The 26,458-nt window shown below is 35.6% G+C and overlaps 1 protein-coding gene across 4 annotated transcripts in view; it reads left to right on the plus strand.

Annotated features, from left to right (window-relative positions):
- Window positions 1-260: 260 nt before the first annotated feature.
- LOC149774006 (E3 ubiquitin-protein ligase TRIM45-like) overlaps window positions 261-26,458 on the plus strand; it is a 142,908-nt gene continuing 116,710 nt past the window's right edge. For all 4 annotated transcript variants that reach the window (XM_089945887.1, XM_089945886.1, XM_089945888.1 and 1 more), the window contains exons 1-3: window positions 261-1,562; window positions 13,574-13,597; window positions 20,413-20,436. In XM_089945887.1, the coding sequence (XP_089802013.1) occupies window positions 501-1,562; window positions 13,574-13,597; window positions 20,413-20,436 (1,110 nt within the window). In that variant the 5' untranslated portion in view covers window positions 261-500. The remainder of the gene's footprint in view (window positions 1,563-13,573; window positions 13,598-20,412; window positions 20,437-26,458) is intronic.

The following is a 26,458-nucleotide window of genomic DNA, read 5'->3' on the forward strand; positions in this document are numbered from 1 at the left end:
AATCTTATTAGCTCCCGGAATGTATAATCAATGGATTAATCAATTAATTGTTTATCTACGTTAGTGCCCTTTGACTGGTATATAATAGGATAGCCGATGTATTTGCTAATGCTAACACCGTTCTATCTAATGTTATATACATGTGAATGGAGAGCGTATGTTGTGTATATATTTATTCAATGACTTCATGACGATAAGCAAAAACCGGTACGACATGTTAACGTCTTGCAATAATGTTTATTATCCTAACTGATATGAACTGAATTTAGCTGTGACACCGAGTAGGTAAATATTATGTGCTTACGAATAACGCGTAGGCGCATATATTGCACTCGTGCCGTGCCATTAACATGAATATATAATACTGTATCCTACTGGTGAAATTGATTTTCGTATAAACTTATTTTCTAATATTAGAACATTCTAATTGTGCCCACAACAGCTTAACACATATGTAACTATATTTACAGTTGTCGAATAATCTGATCGTATCTTTCAAAATGTCCGCTGGCAGACTCGAATGCGGTATTTGCTTGGACAGATTTAAGGATCCTAGGCTAATATCCTGTCACCATAGTTTCTGTTACAAGTGTATTGAGGATTTGGTGCGAAAGACCATTCACAACGGCTGTTTTAATTGTCCCCTCTGTAAGGAAAGTGTGAAATTACCATGGGATGGCGTGTCTGGTTTCGAAAAATACATTTATATTGATAATGAAAGCGGTGAAAACGTAGCCAACCATGACTCTGGTGAAAACATTGTTTGTGACATTTGTGATCAGAGAAAGATTGCTTGCATTAGATGCTTGGATTGCGAGCAGAATTTGTGCCAGTCATGTTGTCATGTCCATGCAAAATCGAAAGGGACTATGCATCACAAAATATGCGACTTGGGAACTCTTGATTATAAAACGAAAGGTAAAATTAGACAACGTATAGTTTGCGATCAACATCCCAAAGAGGAAATAAGGCTTTATTGCCGAGACTGTAAAGTGCTTATTTGTATCGTGTGCAATATGGGTATGCACGAAAAACATGACACAAAACTTGTACCTGATGCTGCAGCTGATATGAAAAAGATTATACAGGCCAAACTGAATGAATGCTCACACAAGATGAAACGTATCAATGCTTATAAACAAAAGGTAGAAGATCTTACAAAGAGTATTAACGATGCAGAGCAGGAGGAAATCAAAACAGTTGAGGCTAAGCATTTACAGCTGAGCGAACTACTTAGTCAAGAAGTGGCAAAAGTTAAAGACAGAATAAAAAATGTTTACCACGACCTGAGACAGCGACATGCAGGTTTAGAAAACGAAGTGCAGGATGAATTCAAAACTTGTTATAACGTTATGAACGATGCACAAGAGTTGAAAGACCATGGAAATGACATCGAAATACTTCAGAAAAGCCCGATTCTTCAACAATTAATTTCTGGAATTATATCACGGTCTGATCGAACAACGAATATATGTCTGAAGAATAAACTATTTTCTCCAGCTGATAACAATCTAAATATCTTGACTTCTTTGATTGGCACTATGCAAGATTCTACTGATTCAGTAAGTATAAATTTCGTAAAGTGCAGCCACAATTTAAGTCCTTTATTCTTACCTGTCATTCAATAAGGAATGTGTGTGGCCCGAACGGAAATAATAGACATGTGTTATTATATTCAGTTTAGTTTATACGTAAATATTCTCGAAATAAAATAACGGACTTCGCCATGCATTCATTTGTGTCTATTACAGCGATTGGCTCCGCTAAAATACTAATTGAAAGCCCCGCTGAGAAGAAAACACCCAAATAGAAACAACAACAAAATATTAACAGACAAACCTTGCAATATAAATTTGATCTGTTTATGGGCTAGTTGCCAAAATATTTGCTGCAAACAATATACGAATCTGAACTACTTTAAATGTGACGAGTGAATAATCAACAAGTAAAAGGAACCAACACTAATATATTCATAAATTATCCCAAGATAAATCTAGACCTTTACAGTTTTTAAGTTGGTAATATGAATGACATATATGTATTTTTAAAGCCATCCGCATGAATATTTAAGCATATGGATGAATGTTGAGTATGTTCAGAACAGAGAACAAGGTCAACACAAATAATGAAGAAAGGTGATATATATAAGCAAATGGTTGATATTGTAAATACCAAATTTAGACAGGAGATAAGCAAACCTACTAGTTAAATGTTTCACTGAATTCAATTTTTAAATCATGTACGCGGGCGTGCATAAAGGATGAAAGCATGGCTAAAAGTATAGTAATTTTAGTGATGAAACGTTCCAAAATGCATTTCATTAGAGATCTTCATCACTGAACATTTAGCAAACCATTCATCTATGTGTGAAATATGGTATGCAACGTTACACACATGATATGACTGGGTGCATGCTGCTTTTGATGTATTGTACGGGGTCATTCAAAATCGCCATTTCGTTATTGGTAATTACTGGATAGAAGTGGGTGGTGAAATGATGATTCTTCCTATGTGAACCTGAAGTTATTTAGATTCCACCATATATTTTCACACCTGGACCCTGGTAATCGAGTGATCGTAGCAGTTTGTCTTTGCAGATAACTGACATATCATCTTTGTTCGCATGGATTAGAGGTTTGGGGTAGGCCAGCATCTGCTTAAGAATGTTTCAGTAGCTTCCCTTGCGTTGGTGGTTTCTCCCAACTTTCTTAGGATTTGCCATGAATATAATATACTGGCCAACATGTATTGCCTAGCATGTGCTGAAAATGGCGGTAAGCCCACAAAGACCACGGCCATCATGGCACTTACGTGTTTCCCGATTTTGCTCATTAATATGTATCTAGCGCACATTTCTGAACGTGTATGACTCTTTTTAACACATTTCCGTTTAATATATATATATATATATATATATATATATATATATATATATATATATATATATATATATATATATATGTACATACATATACATATATTCAGGGAAAATTTCAAATATGGAAATCTAGCACACTTGCACAGTATAAAGTCATGCAAAGCGAACTGCTGAATATATTTGACATATAGGTAAAGTATTTACCGTGGTATCTCATTATAATCAGGCGAAAACTGAGTCTCTATCCTCGTAGCAATGCTGATGTGAATTTAGTCCCATACTTTACAGGACTGGCTTGGAATCTGCAAAATAATTATTAGATAATACTAAAATAACGATTTCGGGGTTTTCATTGGAATTAGAAAGGCTAACAGTACTAACATTATTAATGACATATTCCTTATTGCCTTTCTCTGAAGTCATTTGGGACCCTACCTGTCATGTCAAGATGTCAAGGCTGTCAATGCATCAAACAGTAAATAAGGAAGGTTCAATATTTCAGTGGAAATAAGACATATACAGGCGTTACATAATTTACGCAAGTTGAACAACCATCTTGCAATTTAAACACTCGTTCGCTAATAAGATTGCGTTATCGTTCATATCTTCGCCCCAACTCCACAGGAATGTGTAGTGATCCCACATGCCTTAAATTTATGACTTAAATCTTGACAGTTTTATCGATGTTTCGCCCTCTGCTTTCCCAATATTGCGTGAGATCTTCTCAAATAACATGAGATGTTCATCCTTAAAAGCATGTCTCTCATACTTCACACACATTTTCGATAGTGAACGTGAGAGTCCACGTGACAACATTTTTGATACTTTTGAAGAGTGTTATTCTTATATTGTCCGACGGAATGCTGTATCAGTTACAACAAGGCAATTTATGTTCCTCCTGGCAAGGTTCTCATTAGCACACAGCCATTACAAACATCGATAACACGGTCTTAATCAGACATTGTTAGTGTAACAGTAAATTTAACGTGAATGATATCATTTGTAATCCATTACCTTCAACATTACAATACTTAATCTCATCTCATTGGATATCAGATATTTCTGTTTTCGTCAAGTGCATTCGTCCCATATTAAGACTTATACCCACACAATGGAAACATACACTACACAGTCTCATTAAAAGTACACATAGTCACGAAAAGTAATCTCTGAAAAGACACTAAAACTACTCACTAAATGTGCGCATATCCACTAAAAGTTAGCATGTTCACTTGACATGCATTCTTACTAGAGGTACTCAAAACAATTACACATGCTGACTTGAAATACACATACCGACTAAAATTATAACTACTTGCTAAAAGTATCATACTAACAGTACTCACTAATAGACTACATATTCACTATTTATACTCACTAAAAATACACATGCTCAGCAAAATTTCATATGCTCACTAAAATGCACAGTCACTAAAAGTACACGAACTCACCAAAGGTACACATGCTCAATGCATGTACTCTTGTTAATTCTTGGCATATGCTGGTGCATGAAACGGATAATGTTTGTAGGAAATCCTCTTTAAAAATAACATTAATGTCCGGAAATAAAATCTCTTACAGGTTCGAATTTCACAAAGAGTCACATATTTTATTACTGTATCGTTTAAAAAGCAATTTAATTCAATATTTAAAGTTTCGTACCTTTCATTGCTTAGAATTCTGCTTTGCTTTGTAATATTGGTGATATTAAGCAATACAGAGGTAGTGGTCTGTCACATGCAAAAAGTAATGGTGTTTTCCTAACTTTTGAGTAAAATATTTTACTTTGGGTAAAAATATATGAAGTATCACGATATAATATAGCTGAATTTTGAAAATGCTTTAATACTGTTTACATAATAGTCTGTCCTAATTCACATGTATCTGGAAATATTTGAGGAAAAGGAAAATAAAATGAGTATGTACTTATATGATCCCCAGACGTAATGAAAGGTTCGAGAGAATGTCGTTTTATTATTGTCTGTCAGCCGGTCTGTCCAGCGTTCCTCGTTATCAAAGACAATTTTTGTTTTTTTATTTTATTTTTATAACGGAAACTGTAATCGCTGTATATGGTTGGTATTTATTCACAAGTATGATTGTGCCCCATTTATATGTTACCAATATACGGCTATACCATAAAAGAATATACAAAATGGGAATTTTGAAATTTCGGTCGTCCTTTATCTCATATCAGAGTGTTTGGAAGATGGTGCTCAAAGCTTTGTGCTTGGAATGTTTGAAGAAAATGGTGAATATAAGCTCACACAAACACACACAACACACACACGCACACACACTCATCTCGAATGATAGTTTTACAAGTTTGTAGACTATTAACCTACAAGTTAATACAGGCTTTAAGCTTCCTATCTAGACATTCTTGGAGAATAATTTGCTAAACGATATGAACGAAAATGTAATTGTGGAAATATGTTTTCATCACCACTTTTCAAACGCAACTTTAGGATTTTATATGTTACTGTTTTGACAAGGTAGGAGGTGGTATGTGCTATCATTTTTACATTTCTTCCGACTAAGTTATGGGGACGATTAAAACAAGAAAGGAAATATATTGGAATTAACCTTCGTATCGTTGTTCCTCCAACCTTGAGGGGAAAGTTTAGATATGACGGTTTTGTGCATGCGGGAGAACTATTTGGTTGGTGTAAAAATGTAAAGGATCTTTAGTGTTTTCCCTTGAAAATTGTCGTTGCGCTCTCTTTTGGAAAGTTCAATGTAGTGATCACTTTGCAGGTGTGTACTTCCGTCTTCACCATGGATTAATCTCATTCTCGAAGATAAATACCTACAAACAAGCTGCTTTTGGAAGATAATTGGCTTTCAGTTCATTAACTAGTTAATATATTCTTAGATCTGTAAAATATCGTTAATAAAATACTGGCGAAACCTTAATTATGTTTAACAAAGGTCTGATATAAAATGCAAATAATGTTTTATTGAGTAGATTTTAGTCTCAGCAATATTCACTGATTCTAGTAATGTTTGTATGTATATTAGCCAAAACGAACACTATCTTATTAAATATTGATTTGTGACCCACTCATGAGTTTCAGCATGTATATTATAATATGTACCCATACGTTGTTGCCATGCCGGACATAGTTATAATTGAATTAGCGACACGTTTCCAAGAAGTTAAAATGTATTCCTGCTTGTGTATCGGTGTTGAGACGAATCGCATTTAAACGATGCAAATTGTGAAAAGTAAATTTTGCATATCAATCTATCGAAAAAGAAACGGAGTTGAACATATGAAATCATGCCCTTTGTATTCCTAGCTGATTTGACAGTAGGAGTCCTTGATGATATAGGATCGTGTTTGGCTCGGATTGCATCCACCGTTATTATTTACACAGGAGGTTAAGCAAAGGATGACATTGTATGCATGGACATTTGAGTAGGAACTGCTGATAATGAGTAGAAGTGAGTACAATCACATTATAACAGTCAACCTTACCCAACCAAACCACAAAGAGGAAAACAAATAATGTGATAGAGAAACAAGGTAAGGAGCCAAGGAAAAAACAAATATGAAACCCAACAACAACATAAAGATCACTAGGAAAAACAGCATTTTCTTTGGAATTATTATGTTCGTTAGATATTTGGATTATAAACTGTCTCTGGAATATTTGTTTCGCCCACATATTATGTGTCAGATCCTATCAGATATAAACACAGTTTTCAAGTAGCATACAGTCATATATCATATTAATGTTCAAAGAATGTAACATTGACCTATTGGGAAAAAAACACACACTATGATTTATTTATCAGGGAGTGTCGATAGTTGTTTTTCAATGTGCATTATTTATGTTCTGGGTTTTGTTTCGTTTAATAACAGAAGGAATGTTCATATTACATCGACGTAAGGAAAAATACACACAAACTATCAATATTGTACGGAATGCATCCTACTATGGCTCGGCTTTTGCCCTTTTTTGGAGCACTCCTATCCGGACGAAACCCTGTCTCCCTTCGACTGGATCACTCACGTCACTTGAGCGTGTGCGTATGTGAGAACAATATTAAAAGTGATCAACATGTAACAGCAACTAATATGATACATGTGTTATGCGGGCAGAGGCGTGGAGCGGTGTATTGGCCCGTATGGAGACAAAATAGACAAAGTGACTAATTCTCTACTACTGTACGAATGCGGATTTTGTATTTATTACATGCCCCTTTTTGCACTTTCTGAGGATAATAGCCTTATTGTATAAATTAAATTATGTGACTTAAACATTTTGAATTAAGTTTTATTGCTAATCGCACATATGCATCCAAGTGATGACGAAATAATCAAATAAGTATTGTATATGTGGACTTCGGCAATAATCATGTATTCCGCTGCACACAAGGACAGAGGTGACAATTAAGACACTACTGCCCCTATTGGGATAGTAAATGTCATCGTCACAAAGAGCATTAGAACAATGGGATCTACAGGAAAGTTGAAAGATCTTACATATGAGTTGGAGAGGTACGACTGGAACATTATATTCTACAAGAAGTGCACCGGAGAATCTTAGGCGAAATAACATATGAATGGCACAAGCTCTACTTCAGCATGAGAGTGAACACACAATCATGGTATTGGCTTTCATGCCCACAAGGTTTTTGTGAACATTCGTGCATATATGCATGATTAATGTCCCCAGACGTACTGTGTAATAATTCAAATTTATATGAATGAAACTGAATTTCTCCAATATGATTGGATGTAAACGGTCACTGACACTGATCTAGCATATTTTACACATCGATACATTCTGGAAATACTTTTGAGTTGCAATATAAAGAAACATTGCAGACACGTTCATGTGAGCGATTATTTCCTCTTTTATTTCAGCAAATTAATATAAATTCTACACATTATATACCTTTTCCAATAGTATTGTGATTGAAATGCATAGTTTACAATTTAGCGTTCGTCTGCTGCATAGTCGAGCAAAATGGCCAATAACGGTTATTCTCAGTGCAATGCTCGGCGGAGTTGTTTTTTTAACAATTAGATAACAAGGAGTTAAAAGAAATGATAGCAGTCATTAAAGCAGCTGAGATGAATTTGATGATATTGCGATGGATGTTACAAGCGCTAAAGTGAAACAGAACAACATAGAATGACAAATTCCCTCACAGAGCACCCCATAACCTCCGTCACCCCAGCCATGCACAACAACAACAATAATTGCGTGGGAACTGCGACAATCGATTTTGAGCTAAACCACGATTACAGAAACTATCTGTGGAGGACTTAAAATGTTATGAAATAAATCAATACTCAAAGGCTACTAAATGAAACAAAAAATGGGGCATTTGTGTTTTTAATGGTAAATGTTTTCATTTTTGTTTTACAATTTTGTTTGCTTATTTTCAAAAGTGTGTGGGTGTTGGTGGCATGGTGTGAATATGACCACTTACACAAACATATCCAAGAATTCCTTGAAAACTGTTCAGAAAGCCATGAACATATACGTGAAGGACAATGAAATAGATATTGACATTGTCAAAAACGAAGAATTCAAAACTATTAATTCAATGTTAAATGCAAAACTGAAATTGAATTTACATTCAGGTATTTCAAGGCCCACCAAACACAATCAAGCATTTTTCCTGAAAGAATTAGGAAAAATAAATGCGTTTCTTCAAAACTTTGACACTGTTGCCCTTCGGTTCAAAATATGGTATATGCTGGCTATTTATTTTCTGACCAGATGTATAGAATTTCATCATCAAATGAAACCAACTTCATTATAATTTGCAAATAATGAATCTGGCATGGAGTACATTATTTCAAATCATGAAACAATTATATAAAAAACATCAAGATGGTATTGATGATATGTTTGAAGAAACGTCAGACAAAATACTGAATGCAACTGGCACGAGCACTTCAGAAATGTGACAAAGCACCAAAGACCCTATTTACGCACTGCAGTAAATAATCACCAGGATCTCCTAAATTCGCTGACAAATTGTAGGCCTATATTTGTGAACCAATCAAACCATTGCAATTATCATCATTCATGCCAGACTTCTGCAATAATGCAGGAGTGCAACACTATGCTGGTCACTCCTTCCATGTAACAGCAATTCAAGCTATGGGTGATGCTCCGTTTGCAACCTTACATATTTTGTTTGTGACGGACCACAAATGTGAGGAGTCTCTGAAAACGTACAGTCGACGTCAGAACGCTGAACAAAAACAACTAATTAGTTCAGTTTCAGAAAATATGCCCAGTGGTGGTCAAGATCTGTCTGTATCAGACCCTAACACCCCTCCTCACTACAGATCAAGGTCAGCAACCATTGGTAAAACATCCAATGTGAAGGTCAAACACTCAAATCGGTCAGTCCTTCCAGCACTGCAACACTAAACTATTCAACCAAGCAAAACACATGGCCGGTTTAATAACTGCACATTTAATTTCACATTTCACATTACATAAATCAAAGGGTTTTTTAATGTATTAACGCTGTTGAAAATGATATTAAATGTTATTCCTGTATAGAACTTATTTAATTATTACGTTCTTTTTTGGTAAGGGATAACATCACCCTGTTCATATTTCCATATTGTTCATTGATAAAATCCATAATCAGGCTAGTTTGCAAATTTCATTTATCACACTTGTTCAATCCGTATCAGATGTTAATATGTAAGATCGTGGTCATCTGACGTAGCAGATGGGACTGCCTAAAATTGAACAAGAATGTTGTAAATAAACGAAACGTGTTGATAGCAATTGAATAAGCTGTGAAGTATGAAGTTTTTGAATTAACGTAACTGTGGCATTAGTCGATATGTTCTTGTGATTCTGTACAGGTTATGTATTATGGAACGATTTGAAGCGGCTAATGAAAAGGAAGTATGGGTTACTTGAATTCGAATGCATTATTTATGGAATTAGTTGATTTGACGATAGAAATGACAAAATTGGAAGTAGAAGGTTTGAATGATCATGGTTGGGTATTTATCAATGTATCTATTTGACAAATCACAAAGTTAACATAAAGGCATTCGAACATTATTTACTTAGTGAGTGATTCGGAATAATGTAGAATCGATTTATACCCAAGAGTGATTATGTATTCCCATATTATTTTCAATCAGGTATCTGATTGAGAGAACTGCGGAACATTTCATTTGTTGCTATATAGGACTTTTTTATCGGGCTCCGTGACAAGTGACTGTAAAGGGGTTATTTTTTAAACTAAATTTTAATGCGTTATTAATTCCCACAGCGGATAAATGAAATTAATTGGTAGTAGTAGTAGTGGTAGTAACAGTAGTGGTAGTAGTAATATTGGTAGTAGTAGTGAAGGTAGTAGGTGTAGTGGTAGTAGCAGCAGTGGCAGTATTAGTTGTGGAAACAGTAGTGATAGTAACATAAGTGGTAGTAGTAATACTGTTATTATTAGTTATGGTAGTATTATCATTAGTAGTAGTGGTGGTAGTATTAGTTGTGGTAGTAGAAGTGGATGTATTAGTAGTGATTGTGCTAATAGTGGTAGTACTGGTGGTATAAGTAATAGTGGTAGTAGTAGTAGTGGTGGTATCAGTAGTGATAGTAACTATTGTAGTATTAGTAGTGGTAGTATAAGTGAAAGTAGTAGTAGTGGTAGTACTAGTAGTGGTGGTGGTAGTATTATTAGTGGTGGTAGTATTTGTTGTAGTACTATTAGTAATGGTATTATTAGTGGTAGTGATAGCATTGGTAGTATTAGCTGTAGTTGTATCAATATTAGTATTAGTGGTGGTGGTATTTGTAGTACTAATATTAATGGTAGTAGTAATGGTAGTATCAGTGGTATTAATAGTAGTGGTAGTAGTATAAGTAGTAATGGTTATATTAGTAGTGAATGTCGTTTTAGTGGTAGTGATCGTAGTAGCTGTCGTATTAGTAATAGCAGTGGTATTAGTAGTGGTTGTGGTGGTAATATTAAAAGTGATAGTAGTAGTGGTATAAGTAGTAGTTGTGGTAGTAGTAGCAGTGGTATTATTAGTTGTGGTAGTAATAGTGGTAGTAGTGGTATTAGTATTAGTGGTGGTAGTAATATTGGTAGTAGTAGCAGTGGTGAAAGTCATAGTAATAGAAATGGTGGGAGGACTAGTGGTAGTAGTGATAGTAGTATTAGTGGTAGTAGTAGTTGTCATATTATTTGTGGTAGTAGTATTAATAGTGGTGTTAGTAGTAGTAGTGGATGTAGTGGTGGTAATGGATGTTGTAGTAAAAGTAGTGGTAGTAATAGTGGTAGTAGTTATGATATTGTAGTAATAGTTGTGATATCAGTAGTACTAGCAGCAGTAGCGGTATGGCATTATTAGTTGTGTTAGTGGTAGTAGTAGTGGCACCAGTAGTAGTAGTGGTAGTAGTGATGGTATGGTGGTATTAGTTATAGTATTAGTGGTGGTAGTAGTAGTAGGGTAGTGGTGTTAGTATTAGTGGTGATAGTAGTTGTTGTAGTAGCAGTGGTAGTGTTAGGTTAATGTTGTTGTTATTGTTGGGTTTAACGCCATTTTTCAGCACACGATAGGCTATACATGGTGGCCAGTATTAATGGTGGAGGAAGAACCCAGGAAAACACCGGAAACAACCACCGAAACACGATAAGCTACTGGCAAGCTTTCTCACATACCCACACTGGCCGAATTCGATACTCGAATCGGCGCAGATTGAGGTGAGATGAAAGTGATCCCTGACGGAGAGCGCTTTAGACCACTCGGGGCCTCTGGTAGTGTTAGGAGTGGTAGTAGTATTTGTAATTATTTTTGTAGTTGTAGTAGTAGCGATAGTAGAATATAAAACACTTGCTGTTAAGATCTTTCCACTCATATCTTCACATTCGATCAATTTCAGTTAGGAAACTCATTTAAGTTCATGGCATTATAATCGAATAACGAAAAAAAAAAACACAATTGGAATCGTTTGTTTTTACAACAATCATCCCCGGAGTGAAGAGTTAGAAGGTTGACCAGACAACTTGGTAAAATATCGTTATGACTGCCGGGTAATTTTTCACGACGCGTGGAAAACGAAGAGATATCTTTTTGCTAGGATTGTTAACCACGTCTTCTTTATGTGTTCTTTACGCGTTATTGGTATGTAAACAAATTCATGGATATGTATAGTCTACCTGCACCAGTCAACAGCTTTCTTGATCGATATAACATTATCTAATGTAAACGACAAGTGTATGCGGCCATATACAACTGCATTTGTATTATGTGTCTGGATAGTATTTTAAAGCTAACAAAAGTCAATATGTAGTTTTATTATTATCAGTTCGGACCTCCACATAGAGGTAACACGAAGAAGTACGGTATTGCTTCAATAAGGTATATGAATACCTATATTATAGTGTTTACTCCCTTACACCCTGATGTAAAGGAAATACATATCTACCAAAATATATTGTTGAGTTTCAAAGTATAAAATATTTGGCTCGACGGAGCTGGGCGGTGGAGGCGGGTGGTTGATCAAATAATATATATTGCTTTATACTTAGTTTCAATAATACACCGGAAACGTCTACCTTGACGTCAGACACCAGACAATAAAGGCAATCACACTGGATACGCCATCTTAGAAAATTTAAACCAAGCAGTTCAAGCCAAGCCGACTAGGTAAGGACAGCCATGCACAAATAAAATCATCATTGGCATGAAGAACATTTTCTTTGAAAGAATAATACATAACTGGCTTATTAGTCACCTAGTAACCTATATATATATTAATATAAAAATGAAATACCCCGGATATAATTTGCGTTACATACATTTACTGCAATTAATTGACGGCGATAATGTTCATTGAATTCTAGGACAATATAAAATATTTGTCATCATCTGCATGCAGTTGATGTAAGCTAGTTCAAACATACAAAATATTTTTGAGATTGTATTCCTGTATACATTTTCATGTAAAGTGTTGCATACTCAACGACTTTTGTGTCGTTGTTTTTGTATATGCCTTGTGTTTTTTGTATATGGCCTTGATACAAGACTCATTGAAAGTCAAAAGCACCCAGGTTAGTCAGAAACAAGTTTTGCACTGTTCGTCATGAGTTTACTGTATGTATTTTAATCAACCCATGACACATGTGACCCCTTGCTGGATCCAGGGCACATCAAAGAACTGTTATTTGCCCTATGATTCGTCTTCTTAAAAGGACTTTGTCTTACGCGTATAGCAACGGTGTATAATGAGTTAAGCTTCACTATTGACGCACAGTATAGTAATCCAAACACTGGGACTGTTATATGTACTAGATGTTATTCTCCAGCTTTGGCAAGGAATTGTTATGTGATAATGATCAAATTGGAGAAACTATTTGTTGAAACCTGTAATTTCATTACGCAGATTTGTTTAGTATATTCCCACGGGGCAGTTGAGGACATTACTTGTTTTCGTTTTCTCGTAAAAACTGGAAAACAGATGCAATCCAAATTGCAAACAAGCACCGAGTATGTAAACTGTGACCTTCCTATTCATCATTCTTGTAAATTATTCTTAGCCAAAATTGTTGTGGGCAGTCCGATTCAGTAATTACGTACTTGGTATTTATATTTGCGAATATATTCATGTTTATCGATTCTCTCTTTTTGACACGAAATAAGCGAATTTATTTCACCTTTTTAATACAAGATATATTATATTATTTCAGAAAGAAGAAAAGGAGAAAGAACTGGTAAGTTTTAATATGTCAGCTTCATTGAAAAATACAACATTATGTATTCCATATGGATGTTATATCATTTTAGACGTGTACATTTATCAGAAATAGTCCTCGAATTTAACTCATCCTTTATTACGGACTACAAAGTGACCAGTTCTTTTTTACGCACGTTTTCTTGTTTTAGTCTCAAAAGAAAATAAATGCCTCTCAGATCATAAACGGTAATGTAGACGATTTGCTTCAGCGCGTAGTGAGATACGCCTCTGTTTAATTTAAATAACACATGAAAAATATGGGATACATTTCGAGATCTGAACTATCAAATAATTACGAATATGAAATGTGACCTCTAACATGCACATGCTTCATCATTACGATAGCAATTCAATAGAGAAAATATCATTCAATTTTCAAGCTTTATCCAAAGTTTAATATGCTCATTTTCGATTCGGAATACACCATACCATCGTGATAGCTAATGGAATTAAACCGTTTTTATTTTCTCAAATTCTTGCCCGTTTGGCTATGTGAGATGTGCACTGTTTTATGTGTTCCTTAAAGTACGTCTCCACAATGATCGTTTTGAACACAAGAGCTGAACGATGCTAACACTTGTTATGGGACGATGTTATGGGAAAAGGCAGTGACGAATCATAGGAGAAATTTATTTGGTGAAACCCAAAATCTTTTTACACATTCTGATAATGATTGGAGCCTGCTTTCAGACAAGGAATGGAAGGTGATGATGATATATTCCTCTGTCTTATGGAACATATTTTGCTCAGTCCATCTACGAATTTGCAATTATACCGTTTAATATACTTATCAGTCATGTTTTGGAATGAAAGTAATATATGTAACCTTTATGGATCGAAAATGAATGGCAGCGACATATACATCATGCGTCATAAAATTCTTACTAAGAATCCAAATAACAAGATATACATTTTTGTTGCAGTCTGTAGCATAGGCTGATTCAGGAAATTCGTTAACTAATATCGTTTTATATTTTGTATTTCCATCATTGAAGCGGAACTAATTAGATACAATTAGAAGCCGTATCAATAATCTTTAGAAGACAGTTCCCCCTGGTCCTGGAAGCAAACATTGATTATGGTGAGCATTATATATTAAGCCCATTGCTCAATGCAGATAACACGTTTGGAATTATCGGAGCCCTATATTATGTTTGCTGCAGTGGGATCAGAAATAAGTCATATTCGCTAACTCACATATGCTGGTTTTCATTGTCATTACTTATCCTGTCACAATTGCTTAGCAAATATCTTCTCACGCCGAATATATGCCGTCCATATGATGTAAATGCATCCTCCTAGAGCGAAGTAAAAGTCATTAGGACCCTTCGACATTTTTCAATTACTATGTTGCATTGTCATGAGCGAAAATGTAGATGTACCTGTATGTTATTCTTTTTAGGTGCGCGATGCTGTACCGAAGTCTGAAGCCGTGTGACTGAAAAGTTATGCCTTTGGACAACTAATATACTGCAGTTAGTCTCTATCTACAGTGCTTAATACTTCTTAGTGTTACTACTGTCCGTTCGTTATTAAAACCGTATTGTAGCTTTTTGTTAGCCCACTTATAATTTTATTCTTTTTGGAAATTTGGAAGCTACCTCTTGTTATACCCGTGATGTTAGACACAAATACTTAAAATATTGACTGAATGGTTAATGTAAGTCCATATATTCTAGGAACAATAACAGGCCCCAATTAAATGCTGAGGACATCGTTTCTCCTTCTATAGTTTTTCAATTATACACTTAGTTATAACTTCTAACAACGCTCGCGTTGATATTCATGTATATGTATATTACTTCAATAAGCAAATGTCAGAACTGGACTATGTTGTTTTTTTAATTAATAAACACTTCAACGATAATTTCCATCCTTTGTATATTCGTGTGTAAGTCGAGTTTCGCAATAACAAGGGACCACACCACTATAAATAAGATGTCAGCAAAACATTATGTGGATCAGTGTGGCCACAAGAACGACTCGTAGGCTACACAAACAGAATGTTAGGGAGGCAGAGCATTGCGCCGGCGGATTCCACCCTACCATCAGGTAAGTAGAGTGCTCAGACAGCAGGTTGCGTCCTCCCTCTAAGTATAATGAGTCTCGCCACAGGGTTGAGCCCTTCCCGGACGATTTTGCAGCACCTAAACCATTGGTTGCACCCTCCCTTGGAGTAATCACATCGCACACATAATGCACAGATTTGATATATGGTCTTCCCCATCTATCACTGATCAACCTCACGGTACAGCTACAGGGACAGGACCTCGCTTCCTCTTCTCCTCTCTTACCCTCCACCATCCCACCCTGTGCATGATTTGCAAACCATATACAGATTTGAAGCTACGGGTGGGGACAGTTTTGTTGTCCATTCACCCAATTATACATATTAACACTTATAGGATGTGATGCCTAGCTACTCTACAACTCATTGTCCCTGACTATGAGGATGACGAGTCTCTCTCCATCCTCGTTGACTCCAACGCGTTTGAATCATAAGCTGTGATAAATATACTTCGTATAAGGCCAATTCCATACTCTCAGGTGGATGAGGATGACAAAGATGTCTAGTCATTTGAAAAGGCGGTAAATACGTTTATCATTTGTTTCCCAAACACATTTGCCCCAAACTATCCGGCACACAGTTCAAAACGATATATTTCAATTTGGAAAAGATCTCCGCGATACGACTTCAACCAGGACTCTTTTATGTCTCACATTCGTCTACGATTGAGGAAATATGAGGATTTTCACGAGGCCAAATATTGCCCGACATCGCACAAGATAGTATGTTCCAGAACCGTTATCAGTTATTCAAGCTACCGAGTACATTCCCCGAAGCGGCATATTAAACCTTTGGAGACTTATGCGGCCAAGCTGGGTATTTCTTCGGGATTCTAGGCAGTCCTTCCCATTAAAACAATTTTATCGCCTGGTTACTTGTAACTATAGAGATTCATGTCGAACTTTTCGTAGCTTCTTCGTTTAGTATGCTGAGAAACTCCTCCCTGAATCAAGCCATGTTACAGTTTGTGCTAGACGTTTTGGCAAAAACTTTCCGGAATGCGCTAATTGATAACATAGCATTATTGGTGGAATTTCAGCACTTCCTCCGTGATGATGCATTAGGCTCGTCGAGAGTCTTGCTTAATCAAATTATTGACCTTCTGATAGCTGCTCCTTTAGAAGCCGATACCCTCTCTGGGGGTATCATTCCTACCATGGCGTCTCAATAATTATTCGATGACCAACATAAATATTTTATACCCACTCCTGGTTCATCGCAATCGACTAAGAAATTAGTCAGTCGAATCGTTCTCATGGACCACCTGACCTTTCTAAACAGGCACAACCCCAGTTTAATCTTCAAACACTTGCTACACCACCTCCCCCCTCATCCTGTATACGGCGACCAGGTGGCCGCAGATCCAAATGGAAATTTTCTAACCTACCTTCCTTTCCTAAAACGACAGGAAGGTGGGTGGTACAGCACTAGCAACTCTTTTGCAAATGTTCCAATAGGTGTTTGCATATGCCTTTTCTCAGGGGTTTGGTCAAGCATCACGGATGATGGTTGGGTCGTCTACATTGCAAATGAGGGCTGTCGACTCCAGTTTCGGGAACAAGACCCTTTATCAAAGATCCCCATTTTTCATCCGCAGTCCAAAGTGTTGAAACTAAAGGAAGATGTGCACATCCTTTTGCATAAAAGAGCAGTCTAGAGTGTTTCAAATGATCAGTCTCTCGCCTTTTACCCCAAAATCTTTCTGGTCACCAAGAAAAGCGGGAAATGTCTAACCATTATCGAACTCCTCCCTCTCTACCCGTTTATGTCTGAGGAAACCTTCAAGATGGAGACAACCTCCCCTATACGGAACACGCTTCGTCTCTACCAACCTTCAGGATGCCTATTCATATGCATCTATTTTTCCTCCGCACATAAAATTTATTTGTGTTTGCCTTGAACAGGAACAATTTCAATTTCTTGTTCTACCGATCGAAATATCTTCTGCACCAAGAGTGTTTACCCGGGTTACGGAAATAACAGCGGTCAACCTTAGAGTACAGTGACCACGAGTTATCCAGTATTTAGACGATTGGCTGACTGACAGTGTCAATGTTCAGTCGCTTCATCAGAATCTGCCCAGTTCTTATTTAATGATAACTCAATTGGGTCCCCTACCCAACCTCGAAAGGTCAGTTTACGTGGGGTTGAGTCCCCTACCCAACCTCGAGAGGTCAGTTTACGTTGGGTTGAACTTCCTAACAAAAGAAAATTTTGTCAGGTTTCAACTAGATCGGGTTGATCGAAACCCTGTTATCCTAGAGCAGCTACGAGCGAACATCCTTTTAACTGCTCGCCTTTATCTTTCCTTAATAGGAACCATGAACGCCTCTGCTAAATTGACTCCTTTAGGATGCATTCACATATGTCCTGTACAGTTCCTCTTTCTGGCATGGTGGAAATCTCACGTACATTCTCTATCAATCCTGATATCTCTAGGACCAGTTTTCCGCCTCCATTTGTTGTGTTGGATGAACCAAGACAAATTCCTGATGGGGCTTCTCAAGCATGCATCCTGTCCCCATTCCTATATGTTCGCAGATGCGTCAGATTTAGGCCGGGAAGCCTATTTACTTTCCCAAATTCCGGGTAAGATAAACATATTAGCGGACAGCCTGTTCAGAACAAAGCAAGCCAATCTGACAGAGTGGCCTATCCAAACTCAGTAACAGATGCCATGTTTCCCCTTCGAGAATACATCTAGTTGACCTGTTTGCGATGAAGCTAAACAATACAATGTTCCCTTTTACGTGTCTACTGACCAGGATGAGAGAATATAGGCAGTCGATGCATTCAGCTACCAGTGGGGTATGGCTTCACATCTTTCCAACTGACACCACAAGTTCTGCAAGGAGTCCGAACTTCCAGTCCTCTGATTATTCTCATTGCCCCAACTACCACGGTTTAAGGATCTCACAGACCTCTTGACTGACCGACCCAGGTCTCGTGTCATAGCATCAGGATCCCCTTTATACAGCAGCCTAGACATTATACACCTTAAAAGCAGCTTACCAACCATTGCGCGCAGCTTCCTGTTTAGGTCTTACACACAAAACTGTATTCCCTAACTGTTCCTACTCACCCTTGCCTGATCTATTGACTATGTGTTTTCAAATGGAACAACAATCCCGTTTCTCTTTAATGCCAATTTGATTTTCCTGCAAGCAACATTTACTTCAGTAGCCCCATTACCGTATAGATTAAATGTCTTTCTAAAATAAGCGCAGGGGATGATCATGATATAATCGTACACCTCGTGCGTGCTATTCGTTTCACTCATAATGTCTCCAAAGCAAAAGAAAAAGTATATAGGTATCTTTCACCTTATATCTCCCTATTAAGGGCTCCGTAGATATTTCAGCTGTCACTATCTCCCGGTGAATTGTCATGACAATGACATGAGCCTATGACTCCATCTTCGTTTGAGACCTCAACTTTATGAAACTTAAAGCTACCTCATGGACCTACTTTTATAATTCCTATCTGGAGGCTATTATGGAAGCAGCTTTTTGGCTCGCACATAATCCATTTTCCCCACTTTACCTCCGCTCATTAGCATAATAGAGCCCATATATTGCTTTGACTGAGTCCTTTGTTACGTCACAGCATACTACTCAGAGAGACACGAATATTTTATATAAATAGACATGACCATGTAAGGCGAGTACATTCATTTTATCTTGTTTTGATCAGTTTGAGATTATCTTGCCAACAAATCCGGCTAAGCAATAGCAAAATTATAAGCAATTGCTGCTATTCAAATGTAGAATTTTGGTGGATAAACAATATTGATAATGCAATGCTTACATGTCGCTATTGCCGAATACATCCCTCCAAATTCACTCTGATATATTGCGTAAATATCGTATTTGAAAAGATTATATATAGGTACATCTACATTCTGCGCATGACTATTTAACATAATGGTGTGCAAACAGTCAAAGTGACATGCTGCTTTTATCCGCTCTGGGATGATGTACTAACGTTATTTAGGCATGAAATAGGTTGAAAACGAAAAGCAGCAAGCAGGAAAGTACTGCATAATTCAAATTAGTTTTACCACCCACTACATTTTTTTTATTGAAGTAGCACCATATGGTTATTGGTATTATATACTTGATTTTTATTTTGTATTTTCAATTTTTGTTTTTTATGTAACTGATTCCAAGAATACAGTCAATGGCAGTATTTATTTTATAATAGCCGCCTGGAGATCTCCTCCCTGTATTTGATAATTATGAGGCGAATGAACTTGCTGATATAAAGCATTTCAAAAATCACTAAATTGTCTTGTAGGAAAGGTAAGCAACGTTGAGTATCTTACCGCGACCGTTTCTTGATCGAACTCCGTAGATACTGCTAAATGTACCTTTAAGCTTGGGAATATTGACCGTACAACACCCGGTGCCTTTTTGTTATCACTAACAAAATCTGCTTAAGTTTGGAAAAGCAAATAAATTGTAACAATACAGTATTAACAGAACTACTCTTGTATACATATTGGGTTTTTTATTTTTTATATATCGTATATTATTTTAATGCGACATCATTCGCAATAGAACTATGGGTGCATGCATAACTTATGAGAATAATATGTTTAAATAGTGACATACATTGTATGTATATTTGCGAATATATCCATGCTTATATATCCTCTATTTTGAGACAAAATAAGCGAAATTTGTTTCACATTTCTAAAACAATATGTATTATTATTATTCCAGGAAGACAGAAAGACGAAAGAACAAGTAAGTTGTAATATGTTATATTTTGAACTACAAAAGTGTTGGTCCAATCAGGCCGTAATATCATCTATAGGCGTGCACATTTATCAGAAATATTTGTCTAATTTAACGCATCTTCTAGCACTTAATACAAAAATACCAGTTCATTTCTCACCATTTTATATTCTTTATTTAGGCTCAAATGACAATAACTGCATTGTAGATCATATTAGGTTACGCTGATGATCTGCATTAGTGCATAACAACTGTCTGAGTCAAAGAACGCATGACAAGTTTGTCTATTTTCAACTACTTCTTAGGCATTTGCATTCATCGCTTTCGGCAGGAAACAATATAATTTTATATTCAGATGCACAACGGCGATAGCACATTTATATATACGTATAAACTGACACTTGTGTTGAAGAATGTATGCATACTTTTTGTTTCAACACGTGCTCATTATCATAAAGGAATGTCCACACAGCCGTGTATTTTCTCAGGCTTCCCCCAATTTCTTCAGCAACCAAATATACTGCCCGTTATGTATAACCTATGTCGTTAGACTGATTAAAACAACAACCTTTGTATCCCGTCAATGTATTGAATCTCTGGGGAATATTATTACAAGTATTCGATATATCTTGATAACGGTTTCTATTTTCCAGATATGTGTATATGATATAACTGATCTACTTGATACTTACATTTCATTATTATATGAACACAAATTTTAAGAAAAGAAAAGCCTTTCAAAATTATTAATAAATACTTCTCACCATACGTACACAATTTATATTAAAGTAAATACCGAATATGATTTAATACTAATAGCTGATAGGTGTGGCAATATGATTGTTTGTCAAAAAACTGTATTGTGGAAATGGCAAAACCGTTTTGACTGAATTAAGCAAGACCTCATACCTTATAAGAATTGTAATTGACGATTATCTTCGTGCCGATGATAATCTTTATTTATATGAAGAATTTCATGAGATTTTGAGTCGTTGTTTAAATAGTATGCTTCCAATAATGTAACAAAAAGCTTGATATACTATAATCCTAGATATGAGTAATGTTCTCATTCATTGCATTCACGTACAGTTGCTTACAAACGTTATTTATAAAAACAACTGTGTGGCCCTAAAAAAAGAAACCAGAACAAGAACATAGTTATGCATATGAGGTTATTTCATTATCTCCTAATATATGTTTCCAAAAAAATTGCTTCATAACGTAAATGACTGCATCGTCTTGACAAATCATGATTTATTTAGGGTCAGATCGTAATATATTTTAGAACACCAATCTATGTCGGTATGCAGAAAGTATGTCTATCGTCTCTTTGCGTATTCTCTCTCGGCCAATCTACCGATATGGAGGAAGTGTTTACATGATCCACACAAATACATGACTATTTCTTTGCTACCTGTTTTGTAAAAAACTAGTTTAATAAGGGCTACATATTCGAGTTATACTTGGTGCAAAACAAACCTCGGTTTTGAGAGTATGAAATAAAGGTGCCGATTTATAGATAGCATAGAGAGGCGAGATAATGTGATCGCAAGAGCGAGAGAGAGACATAGAGAGATAAATAGAGAGAGGGATAAAGCATATGTTGTGCCATATAGTTACTGTTAATAACACGTTGCTACTCAGGCGTTGTAGAATTACGTAGGATATGTTAAGTTAGTCATTATGTATCTAATAAATTATTAGATTCAATTGTTTTATTTTCTGCGTGTAAAAACCGTTAATTGTAGAGACAAACATAGTAGTATCGTGCACCAAAAAACGACATTTAAATATTTTAATCTTCCATTTCCAGCCAGTCTAATTTACTTGTTATTAATGTATTGCTTTCCTTCTGTGAATGTTGAAAAAATATTATTATTTTAAGTATCAGTTATTTTATCATCCAGGAAATTGTTAAGTTCATGAACATTACGGCCGAAGCTTGCTCCTCATCAAAAGTCAGAAATCAATTTGCGATATTTAAATTCACAATGTATAAGTTAAAAGGTATGCAATACAAGTTTGTGATATTTGTGTACATTACTTAGTATAGCACAATATGCTTTCGTGGAAATTCTTTGTTCGATTTTTATTTTGGTTTCAACTTTAACAGTACCCGCACTAAACTTTAAATTGGGAAAGTTCAACTATCGTTATTATTTTGGTTTACAAAATGTTTCAGTACATATCTAACACAACCCTAAATACATCTATGGAAATAACTACACCCACAGTCTCACACAGTACACGTGACAAAGGTAATTTTGATACTGGAATGTATCCATACAGATCTAAAGGCATGCAGTGTTCATTACCTGTCAGATATGGTAATGTGACTGCTTCTATGAATATATACCAGCCTTTCTTTCATATAGAATGCAACTAAGGCTCGAAAGAGGGAAATCAAGAGTACATCACTTGTTCCATAATATACGTTGATCGAATAGATCGACGAGAACGAGCGTCAAATTCCTGGAACATGTCACGTTACAAAATCGATCAAAAAAATAACCGCAAACAGTAAATGTTTAAATAATGTACGTCTTAAGGAAAATTATGTAGATTATTGATAGCTACATTTTAGCTCATTTTGGTTTTTTTTAAAATACTTGTTTTGGACACAATATTTACAAACCCTGTGATTTTATGACTCTTTATGTCGGGCTATTCTGCGCATGGATTAGTACAGGTTTAATATTTATGCACTGGGCTATGAAAACGAAATGTTATACGTTGGACTCTTTACGTCAGCATTTCAGCAGAAGAGATAGGTCATGTTCATAGCTGGTTTTATAAAATTCAAAGTCTCAAGAACACTAAATGGCGAAATATATTGAACAAATTAAACCGCTCTTGTAAAAACATTATGACAAGTTCATCATTTAAAATAAATAAGTTATCTTGCTGAAGAAAATCAACAATTGTTAGGATGTAATGTATTTACAACGTCTTGTTTATGTGACAAGCAATTACTAGATAATTTAGAAACGGACTTTTCTCCCAGAATTTAATAAAAGTTTAGTTCGAGCGGCAAGTTGACAATTTGGTTAGCAGACGATACATAAGGTACGCGTTCATATCAATGATCTCTACAATATTTTGGCGACAAATTTAATTAATGGATTGTGTTTGAAAACATGAAGATTAGCTAGAGAAAAGTTCCATTGTAATTCAATACTGATATCAATCTTGTCAATTTTCGAAAGTAGATATTCGGTCTGCCTCAAGTATATTACTTCTTGAAACAGCAACTCTTCAACTTGGATATAGATGTGAATCAGTGCATTCACCATCGATGTGTGAGATGACCTTCTTTCACCGCACTGACTCATCTTCTGATAAAGTATTTATTGAGACGATAATACTGTTTATCAGAAGCAAACATTTAGCTCCTGTATGATACTTGTCATTGTTTAAACAAGCAAATGGCTTGTAAATATGTAGTATGTAACAAATTAACCAAAAAAAAGTTCACACTCCTTGCCTCCTGCGTTAATCTCCCAATATTAAGATGACACTGCTGGGTTGACCATAGTAGAGAGCCAAGGCGAGTTAACATGTATGACCTTTATTAATTTAAATCGTAAAGGAAAACAAGTTTTATTTTACTTATAGCCTTATCATTAAGGTATGCAAAACAACAACATGAGAATAAGCTAAAATTAACCCAATCATAGCACAGATTAACCAACATCGTGCTGACTCACTTGAAGTATATTATTCAAAATAGGACATCTGCAAGGTACAATTTATGAACAGAGTAGTATACCTTTTAAAGACCTTTATACATAGACTGCAATTAATTCAGACTAGCTGCCTGTTGACGATCATGTCGATTATATAATGGGGTTGGCTATTGACGTGGAAGAAAGTGCGAGAGAGGTATTATAAATATTAGTTCTGATAAGTTTGCCAGAAAATACGGCAATATTGTCCCATTAGTCTAATTTGTTGTTTGAACAAGGTACAACTAGACTTTGGCCAATACATAAAATTGCTGCATTGATAAAACAGCACGATTTTCAAGGCGTTTCGTGCTTTGATATGTTTAACAATAACCTAAACTGTTTCTTGATTAAAAGGACTGAGAGCGTGGACAAGTTAAAGGGAGATAATCTATGACGTTCAATTTGGTTTCCCACAAGGTTACTCTATTATAGTTTTAACGTATTTATTTTCAAAGGTTTGTCGATAAATAGATTGGTCGACCTGCATAGGAAAAATATTCTTTTATGTCAACTTGTCTAAGCATTTATTTTTTTTAAAGACACTCACAATTCACAATTATCTGAATGTTTATTGATGGAGAGAGAAAAATGTTTTACGTACCATATTCGTTGTGTATAATGGTGTACGTATCCACTTTGATTCGCTGAATATATTTATGTTTCCTTCTAATACTGGAATCAGAACCAACTGCAATCTCAATCTAAATGATAACATATTAGGGATAATACAGACACCAGGTACACAAGTTGTCTAACTAAGCAAGATTATTTTTGATCTTTTCCATTTTCATCGAACAAGGGGGCTTTTCTGACCATGCCTTGAATTTTGTCACAACTGCCTGAGTCCTGACTGAATATTGTTTCACCTTCTATATAAGATTTCAACTGTCAAGTGCAATGGTTTCTGTCTCTGGCACGATTGATGTAACTTTGCATAGCATATTCACCTGAAACCACTTCTCTAAAATGCTATTGTCAACGTCAAGTATATTTTTAGGGATAAATACTGTAAATTTCCTACAATATCCTAGTAGCTAATTACGGTAAAACATCCTTATGGGCTAAATCAGCAATTTTAAACAGATACTTTGTGCACCATGGAATTTTACATTTATATATTATCAAGGTTCTTATTTAAGTTATTAAAAGTTTCATGATTTAGTGTCGTGTCTTTTCGATTTGTAATTCCGGTATAATGTAGTTCGTTTATAAAGTTTAATAAAATTATATGCGAATGGTTATTATTGTTAGAATTCGGTATGGTACCAATACTTTTAATATTCAGCAACTTTCGTTCTAGCGACAAGTGACTCAGATATCTATCTATCTATCTATCTATCTGCATATCTACCTATCAAGTTGTATATCTGTTTATCCTAATCACTTACTCATTTTATTTAATATTCCATGACCAATATATATCAAATGTTAACTACAAATAGAATGAAAACGGAATCTGATAGAAGTAAAGCTTAGATAGCAAAATGCAAAAATACAGGTCGACAAGAATGATCTTTTATTTGACAATGCAAGATAATTGTTAAAGGAGGGAAGGACTATCGAGGAATCGGTATTGTATCGCAGTCATCATTCCTGTACAGCATTGCCATAATTATCTCGCTTGCAGAAAGAATGAACTTTGTATGTAGACCTCTGTAGCTATTTGTCAGCTCGATTAGGTTTTACGTAATTCTACTGAGTTTTTAAACCACACTGGTCAGATATGCAATTGCATAAAACTATTAATATACGTTTCGTCATTACTATAATCTTCACGGTGCTACAAAGGGGACCTGTCAACACTTACTGAACAGATGACAAAATGTGTCTACACTGACGTTTATTTTACTTAGTCTATCGTAATAATCATCTTCCTAATTTTTGATAAGACTTACTGAGTGTTATACCTATGCCCTCACTTTATTATATCTGACCCATGTCATGCCTTACAAGAACGAAAGAGAAACGTGCAACATTAAAACAGATGCTGAAATTGGTGTTGTCTAAGACCTACATAAAAACTGCATGATTATTTGCATGGAAAGCTCTTTCGATAAGATAAACTGTTTAAAAAAATGCAACGAATTCTCGTTTCCTTTTCTAAATTTGAGATATCCAACGAGAATCATCTTTCGAAATTGTATCAAGTGTATAATGTGCACCAAATTATTTAGAACTATATCATTCCCATATATTTTTGAACTTATTCCTTCGAATCATCCATTGTGAAAACAGTGAAGTAAGCTGATATGATTGTAGTGGTCAGATGATTTGTATATGTCAAGACTGCTCACACGAGCACA

Source organism: Sinohyriopsis cumingii, unplaced genomic scaffold, assembly GCF_028554795.1.
Source record: "Sinohyriopsis cumingii isolate HCF-2022 unplaced genomic scaffold, ASM2855479v2 utg000452l, whole genome shotgun sequence".
Taxonomy (NCBI): Eukaryota; Metazoa; Mollusca; class Bivalvia; order Unionida; family Unionidae; genus Sinohyriopsis; species Sinohyriopsis cumingii.